General features: G+C 42.6%; 2 protein-coding genes across 2 annotated transcripts; one reads left to right on the forward strand and one right to left on the reverse strand.

Moving 5' to 3' along the window:
* The first annotated feature begins 6 nt into the window (after positions 1–6).
* On the forward strand, positions 7–4,449 carry gtpbp6 (GTP binding protein 6 (putative)). Its single transcript, XM_031840001.1, has 7 exons — positions 7–752; positions 835–905; positions 993–1,151; positions 2,019–2,227; positions 2,307–2,455; positions 3,414–3,566; positions 3,653–4,449. The coding sequence occupies exons 1-7, from the start codon at positions 544–546 to the stop codon at positions 3,777–3,779; spliced, it is 1,077 nt and encodes a 358-aa protein (XP_031695861.1). The 5' UTR covers positions 7–543; the 3' UTR covers positions 3,780–4,449.
* plcxd1.2 (phospholipase C, X domain containing 1, tandem duplicate 2) lies at positions 3,351–7,927 on the reverse strand. The gene is made up of 6 exons (XM_031840002.1): positions 7,651–7,927; positions 6,448–6,584; positions 6,199–6,327; positions 5,540–5,695; positions 4,969–5,152; positions 3,351–4,878 (listed from the first exon to the last, which is right to left on the reverse strand). Exons 1-6 carry the CDS (start codon positions 7,730–7,732, stop codon positions 4,625–4,627), a joined length of 942 nt encoding a protein of 313 aa, XP_031695862.1. The 5' UTR covers positions 7,733–7,927; the 3' UTR covers positions 3,351–4,624.
* Between the last annotated feature and the right edge of the window lie 481 nt (positions 7,928–8,408).

An 8,408-nucleotide genomic window follows, 5' to 3' on the forward strand; every position in this document is an offset into this window, starting at 1 on the left:
AGAGAATGCAGCTTTAACACATGAAGCACTGACTTCACTTTAAAGAACCGGAGGTTGCCTCCTGGGTGTCACCTGAATGGTGTTAAATATGGTCATTTAACTCTCCACAAATCAATTTAAAAGATATTTTTAATAACAGATCATCCAATTTATTATACCAGTTATCATTTATCATCCGCTCCTCAACCATAACAATAAACACTTTTACAGCTGCAGTCATTTAATATACGTGCACATGTTGGTAACAGAAGTGTCGTTTTGTCCCAGTTATCCAGACGACTTAACAGCATTAAACATTGAATTAAAACTGTTACCGGCATAAAAACTATCTGCTTGTTTGGTTGTCAGAATCTCTCGTTCTACAGAATTGAGATCACGACTGTTTCAGAGCAGCCGGTGTTTCAGTTTAACCAGTGACCGTGTTAACTGGTGACTCTCAACCGAATGCGTCCTCGGTTGCTTGTAGTAGCTCAACGTTAAAGTTTAGATAATAAACACAGATGTATTTAACACTGATTTGAAGGCTTTTACGAGCACTCCTGCATGTTTTATTTAGGCCTCGTGTACGTCTTTACACACAAGACGTTTTCAGCCGCTGACTGCCGTGTTTCCTCCCCACAGAGGGAGTTCGAGGAGGCCTGGGGGGTCAAAGTGTTTGACCGATACTCGGTGGTCCTCCACATATTCCGCTGCAACGCCAGGACCAAAGAGGCCAAGCTACAGATCTCTCTGGCAGAGATCCCCTTGTTAAGGTAACGTTTTTTATTTATTTACTTGTTTCGTTTCCCAGCATCCATTGGGGTTTTAAAAACGTCTTCATCTGACGGCGTACAGGTCTCGTCTGAAAAATGAAATGGCAAACTTGGATCAGCAGGGCGGAGGGTCGAGATACATCGGAGGCTCAGGTAACGACGCCCGGGGCGATAAATCCACACGCACACCTGTGATTGGATGTTCAGCCGCTGATCCTGCTTGCTGATTGGTCCGTACAGGGGAGACGCTGATGGAGGTCCAGCAGAGACTGCTGAGGGAGCGCGAGATGAAGATCCGCTCGGCGCTGGAGAAACTGAGGAGGAAGAGGAGCCTGCTGAGATCTCAGCGTCGACACAAGGAGTTCCCCACCGTCTCCGTGTTGGGATACACGAACTGTGGTGAGACGCTGGGAAATAAAACAGTTTATATATTTAGTAGAGGCAGGAATCACCAGATAAACGATATCACCGTATATTGCGATTTATTATTGTTCCGAAAGTAAATATTATGGCAATGCAAAATGTATTTTTTCGCTCAAACAGGAAAGTTAATCATTAAAAGAACAGTGTGTAACATTTAGAGGATTTATTAGCAAAAAAGTAATATAATATTCATAACTACATTTGTTTTCATTGGTGTTTAATCACCTGAAACTAGGAATCATGTTTTCGTTAGCTTAGCATGAGTTCTTCATATCTACGTAGGGAGCAGGAGGCGGAGTCCGCCATGTTTCTACAGTAGCCCAGAAAGGACAAACCAAACTGACTCTAGAGAGACTTTTATATTTTTACGTTACCAAAGGTAGGGACACGTACAGAAAATACGTGTTATCACGATACTCGAGTCACGAAACGATATTATTGCGATTTTAAACATTTTGCGATATGCTGAATATCAAACATTGTGATGTATTCCAAATGTATTACCCTTTTATAAACTGCATTTTGTCAACATCTTTTTTTTATCGAACAAGATAAAGTTTTTCATTTTTATTGCAGCAAAATCTCGTTTGTCAGTCATAAAAACGTGTCTTAAATGTTACTCAGCACCCCTAGTGGACTGAATAAGTAATTGTTATCAAAAGGTTTAATGTGTATTTGCAGTTAGAGACGTCGCGATATGAAATTGTGAAATCACGTTTTTTGTCAGAGGAAATCTGAACCAGAATATTTCTAATAGCCCTATAAATATTCACACATATAAATAACACACATCGTATGTGTATTATTTAACAGTTCAACCAAACTTCTTTTGTTTCCGTTCAGGAAAAACGACTCTGATCAAAGCGCTGACGGGCGACGTCGGCCTTCAGCCCAGAAACCAGCTGTTTGCCACGCTGGACGTCACCGTGCACGCCGGCCAGCTGCCCAGTCACATGACTGTCCTGTACGTGGACACCATCGGCTTCCTGTCCCAGCTGCCCCACCGGCTCATCGACTCCTTCTCCGCCACGCTGGAGGACATCAAACACTCGGTGGGTTTCCACTCTGTGACGTGAAGCAGAACTACAGTTTTTACAGAGGTGTTGACTCGTCTGTCCGTCTCTCTCTCAGGACCTGCTGGTCCACGTCAGAGACATCAGTCACCCGGAGACGGTGAACCAGAAGGTGAACGTGCTGAGAGTTCTGAAGAACATGCAAATCCCCGACAGGCTGATGACCTCCATGATAGAAGTCCACAATAAAACGGACCTCGTTGACAAGTAAGAAGACAAAGTTTGTCCTTAAAGGGCCAGCGTGTCGCATTCAGGAGGAGGATTTTAGTTAGCTTAGAATGAGTCCTTCATATCTGCATAGGGAGCAGGAGGCGGAGTCCGCCATGTTGCACCACCATGTTTTTCTACAGAAGCCCAGAACAGACAAACCAAACACAGACTCTAGAGAGAGGCTTCCACGTTGTTATGTTACCTGAAGGAAGGGATGCGTTCCCAAGCTCTGTGCTAAATGGGACCTGGTGCTAAATTATTAAAGACCGGAGTGTTCAACAAGCATGAAACTGTAAACAATAGTGAAACCTAATTCAATTTGCACCGCCGCTACGTTTACACAAGGACAGCAAAAGAAAAGGTGTCTGTCTGTGGTCTAACTTTCTATCTTAGTTTGTTCTTGTAAACGTCTCTGTTGGCTGGGACAGGGGGACAAGGGGACAGGGGGACAAGGGGACAGACTATCTAATATGTTTTTTATTATTGATTATCATTGTTTCCAGTGAGATATTAATGACTTTATAAAGTGACTTTACTTTTGTAAACAAAACTCTTGCTGCTCTAAACTATGAATTAAAATCAATGATTTATTCATGTAATAGAACAGAGTATTGGTGAAAGTAGCTTCTAGTTGTACTAAAACCCTAAAGATAACTCTCTACCTGAAGGCCACCGTAGTTCTCTACATGCTTGGAAAGGGGAGGGGCTTAGCGGAGGGGTATTTAGGTAGTTGCAATCTGCAACTTCACCACTAGATGTCACTATAACCTACACACTGTCCCTTTAATGGAAATAATAGAAAATGTGCTAAGCAGCCTAGAAGATCAAAACCACAAAATGTAATAAAATGTCACATTTAAATGAACTCAAAACTATGCAAGACATAGTAATGAATTGTCCTAATATACCGTACGTATACAGCCTCTCTGTGTGAACTGAGAGTTTTCTGTCTCAGCTATCAGCTGTCTGAGCCGGACGCTCTGCCCATCTCAGCCCTGGAGCAGCGAGGTCTGGACCGCCTGAGGACGGCAGTGGAGGAAGAGATCGTGAAGTCGACGGGGAAACGCGTGTTAGAGCTCAGCGTTGACCTCAGCTCTCCTCAGTTAAGGTGACGGCCGTCCTCGCTGCTGCGTTTCGTTTTTTTTTTTTTTTTTTTTTTTAAATAAGATGGCTAACGTGCGTCTCCGTCCACAGTTGGCTGTACAAGGAGGCCGCCGTTCAGGACGTGCAGGTGAACGCGGATGAAGGCTCGGCCGTCGTCAAGGTCATCATCGGCGCCGCCGCTCACGGACGCTACAGGAAAATGTTCACGGGGAGATGACGGAGAAGAGAGGGATCCGTCCTGCTGCAGCCTTCCAATGATTTATCGGCTCATTTATGCCACACAGGAACAACAACACGTGTCACTGGCTCCCTGGTCCCTACTGAGCATGTGCAGCTCTCCACGGAGACGAGAAAGAACCGAGAGTGTAGCGTTAGCCAGAGCTAGCTAAATGTTAGCATCCTGATAAGGCTGCCGTCTCTTAGACGATTAGACGGCTCAGATTAGTCGTTCTTTATGCTTTTTTTTCATGCTGAATAATTTATTTCCAAGAAATAAATGTTTACTTTTCTTTTTCTGTCATTCTTTGTTAATTAAATCAACTGATCTATTAGTGGACAACACCTCTCTGTGTAGATATTATGGTACTCTGGAAACTCATTACTGCAAACTGAACCACAGACATATAGACTGTGTATTGGATAATAAAATAAAATATTTGACAGTATAATTTTATTAAAGAATGATGTACATTCTTGTCAACATATTGCACATCAGAGCTGTAGAGTCACAACACACACAATGTTTTCAGGTGGAATAAAAACTGAATGTTAGAACTCGTCATGTAGACGCTTCTGAACGGACACAAGAACTGAGACGAGGACATCGTGTATTCAGAAGGTCATTTGGTTTCAGCTCCTGTGGAATAAAATGTTTTTTTAACATTTGACGGCGTTCTTCCGTTTCTGGTCCAGTGTGTCATTTTGGTCATATTGCATCTCTTTGTAGCAGTATTCGGTCTTTGTGTGGTCTTTTGGTCATAGTGCATCTCTCCAGTCATCTTTGTGTCATGTTGGTTATTTTCTATTGTGTCAGTTTCTGCTCATCTTCTGTCTCTTTGTAGTCTAACATTTGACGGCCTTCTTCCGCAGTAGTTTCTGGTTCAGTGCGATGACCAGAGAGCAGAGAGGAAGTGGACCCACAAAGTCTCCTGCGATGATGTTGAGGCTCTTGGGGTCTGATCCTGGTTCCTGCTCCTCCAGCCACGTCCTCAAACCCTCCCAGTTACTGAAGGTCAGCGTCCGCAGAGACTGCTTGGGGTGCTCGGCGATGTAAAACCTGTCAGCTGTGAGGTTCAGGCCGGAGACGAAGAAGCCCTCTGGACAAACACGGAGACACAAAGCACTGTGATGTTTGGAACTCAAGTCAGCAGTGAGAGTCAAACATCGAAAGTGTTAAAGACCCTCACCTGGACGTCCCAGGTCTTTGTTCCAGTCCAGGTAGCTGGTGACTCCCTGCGCTGTGCGCTGGTTGGCCCACCAGTAAGGGATGGGGGGCCACAGCTCTGCATGTCTCGCTGCAAACTGGGAGTCGTAGGACAGGACGACCTGGTAACCAGACGTCCACAGGCTCCGCAGGGTCAGGACTGCTTCCTGTGGAGGACACGTTGGGGCCTGTGTGAGGCTTTGAGTTGTTTCTATCATGGACATATTATGAGACGACGGGCCCCTGGGAGCAGAGATGTAAAGCCCCACCCCCCAATTCTACAGAGGAACAAGAGCCACAGATGCTAAGAGACATATTTTTGGTAATTTTGAGTCTCTTTGTGGTAGTTTCTTTTGTCTTTGTAGTCGTTTTGTCTCTCTTTTTGGTCGTATTAGTCTCTTTTGTGGGAGTCGTTATGTCTCTTTTTGGTCGTATTTGGTGTCTTTTGGTTGTTTGCGTCTCTTTGTGGTAGTTTTAGTCCATTTTTGTTTATTTAGCGTCTCTTTGTGGACTTCCAAACAAAAAAGGAGGAGAGGAGAGAGGAGACAGCTGACCTTCTGGGGGCAGAGTCTTGATCCGAAAAGCTTCTTCAGAGAGAAAATGAACGACTGATGGAGTCTGTCGTCGATTCCCTCAAAATGGCTGCAAGCCAGAATAACGACCTCCTTTGGGTGAGACGTCAGCCAGACGGCCACAGACGACAGTGTTTCCTGTAGAAGAAGACATTTAATGCAATTATGCTGTAAAAGCCTAAAATAATACTTTTCATTAAAGGAATGCTTCATCTCTAAAATGACCATCTGTAGAGCAGTTATTCACACACAGGGGTCCATACGAATAAACCACACGAGAATGCTAAATACTCGCCTACCAATATGAAATGAATGGGGCTTTTATTGTGAAGGAAAGAGGAAGGAGTGGATATGGCCCTCCTAGTTGAGACAATGGAGCCTACATGATGTTTTATGAATATATTAAGCAATGCGATTGGTGTATGACTTTTTTTCGTGGTGCAAAAGCTCAGAAAATCTGTCCTTGTTCATCTTTTTCATTTAGTTTTGCTGTTGTTAGTTACTTCTATTCATCAAGACTTTTCTCTGCGTTTTATTATTCTCCATTCACCGTGAAGGGATGAGAGACAAGCTTCAAAGATTCAAAGTAACACAGGATGAGTAACTGATATACAGATGTTCTTTAAGACGATTAAACTCACCAAAACGGTTAAATGTGTGTATATGACGTGTGTGAAGTACAGGTCTCTGGATGAGTCGTTGGGTTTGTGAGCGATACGCAGATCGAAGTATCGAATCCCCATCGAAAGCTGCTCCTCGATGCTTTTGTCCTGCGAGGAAGAGGAAGAGAAAGAGGAAGAGAAACTCTTCTATATGTCGTACTGCCTTAGTCCCATAGGGGTCCTCACACCACTTTTAACATAAACACACACACACACACACACACACACCTGTGTTGTGGCCCATTTAAAGATGGCAGGTCTGGTGAAACAGTAGAAAAGTCCGTCCAGGAGCCTGAAGGTGTCCGGTTCAGACGGGATCAACGGGGAGTTGATGTCCAGACAGTAGCTCATGGTGTCATGGCTCCCTGAACAGGTGAGAACGGACAAGCTTTATTTCCTGGCTGTCTGTGTGGTGACCGTTTGTGTGACTACACACAGTCTTGTGTTTATATGTGTTCTCAGGCTTTTCCTCCAAAAGAGACCGTGGTCTCACGGAGACTTCTGGAATTAATAAATAAACCAAAACAGGTGATACTAAGTCATTGTTCTGAGATACCAAGTCATTGTTCTGAGATACTAAGTCATTGTTCTGAGATACCAAGTCATTGTTCTGAGATACCAAGTCATTGTTCTGAGATACCAAGTCATTGTTCTGAGATACTTGGACATTATTTTTGAGAAATAAATAATAATCAGAAATGATGTAATGTTGCTGGTGTTACATGAATATGGATGAACCAATTACATTGACTGGTTCTCTCTTCTTCGTGTTCCAGCTACTTTAGGTAGAACTACAAACTGCTGTTAATTTACAGTGAAACTACAGAACCAGAAAATCAACTCATTTAAACTTTATGGACATTTTAAACCTCCTAAACTCTACTTGTTGGTGTTTTACAGGTTTTATTTTACATGTAAAATATTTTTATATATAACGTTATCTTATTTTAAGTTATCTATCAAATGATCTGCCCTAATTTTACTTTTACTTTTTTGTACTTAACTGTATTTTATTTTACATTTTAAAGATGTTAATTTGTAAAATGATCTGCCCTATTTCTTCAATTCTAGGGCTTTTTACATAACTTTATTTTCTTTCATCTACCAAATGATCTTTACTGGTGAATTCTGGGTGTTTTTTGCACAACCATTTTATTTAATATTTTCATTATTTTAATTCATCAAATAACTTTATTGTCTTTCAGTATTTTATAAAGATATGGCCTCTTAGTCAGTACTTCTCTTTCTTGTTGTTTTTCTGTAATTGACTCGACGTCATTATAAACGAGGGTGACCCTCCATAATGATAAATAAAGGTTAACGTCTTGAGACCAGTATTTAGTCTCCTGAGACGTTACCTAATCGAACTGCTCCTCTGAGATGCTATGACTTGATGTCTCATGAACGGAGGAGAAGAGGTTGTGTATTTACCGGGTATGGCCAGGTTAGTCAGGGGAACGTCCCACAGCTCCTCCGGGAGACCCGACATCCAGTCCTGACAGCGGGGATCCATGCCGGACCTGCGGGAGAGAGACTCACTAAAACCAGGTCTGAAGTGTAGATCCGAGGTCAGTCATGACATGTTGGATCCTCTTCCTTCATCCAAGTCCTTTAAATGATCGACCTCAGACACACCAGCGGGAGGAGGAGCTCACTTTATGTTTCCTCATTCTTCTGCTGACTGACAGCTGCGCTGCAGAACGAGCCACTCACCAGTGTTTCTCTAAAGACAATCTGGGAATTCATGTGACGCTTCAGAAGAAACCGCTGACTTTGTGTTTCTACGTGTCTGCAAACACATGACTGACGTGTTTCGATGACGTATAAGGGGGCGGAGCTAAAGGCAAAGAAGAAACAAGTTGAGCTGGAACAGAATGTAGAGAAGAATACTGATGACAGGGTAGAAGGTACATTCTTACTGTTTATGTAACGTTAGTGAACACAGATAGTGTCTTCTCCCAAATATATGGACCATTACGGACAATGTGGTGACAAAAAGATCCTGTAAGTGGTTATAATGAGAATCTTTCTCCAAATAATGACTCAGTATCCAAAAATAATGAGTTAATAACTCTAAATAATGAGTTAGTATCTCCAAATAACGAGTTAGTATCTCTAAATAATGGCTTAGTATCTCCAAATAACGAGTTAGTATCTCTAAATAATGAGTTAGTATCTACAAATAATGA

This window comes from Anarrhichthys ocellatus, unplaced genomic scaffold, assembly GCF_004355925.1.
Source record: "Anarrhichthys ocellatus isolate YVR2014 unplaced genomic scaffold, GSC_Weel_1.0 scaffold2171, whole genome shotgun sequence".
In the NCBI taxonomy this organism is placed as follows: Eukaryota; Metazoa; Chordata; class Actinopteri; order Perciformes; family Anarhichadidae; genus Anarrhichthys; species Anarrhichthys ocellatus.

Excerpts from the sequence above, each read along its gene's own strand:
- gtpbp6 (XM_031840001.1), top strand. The coding sequence starts at position 544 with ATGTTTTATTTAGGCCTCGTGTACGTCTTTACACACAAGACGTTTTCA. Across the intron at positions 1,152-2,018 it reads GTTGGGATACACGAACTGTG|GAAAAACGACTCTGATCAAA; the intron begins GTGAGACGCTGG and ends GTTTCCGTTCAG. Across the intron at positions 2,228-2,306 it reads TGGAGGACATCAAACACTCG|GACCTGCTGGTCCACGTCAG; the intron begins GTGGGTTTCCAC and ends TCTCTCTCTCAG.
- plcxd1.2 (XM_031840002.1), bottom strand. The coding sequence starts at position 7,732 with ATGGATCCCCGCTGTCAGGACTGGATGTCGGGTCTCCCGGAGGAGCTG. Across the intron at positions 6,585-7,650 it reads GACTAACCTGGCCATACCCG|GGAGCCATGACACCATGAGC; the intron begins GTAAATACACAA and ends TCACCTGTTCAG. Across the intron at positions 5,696-6,198 it reads ACACACATTTAACCGTTTTG|GAAACACTGTCGTCTGTGGC; the intron begins GTGAGTTTAATC and ends CTTCTTCTACAG.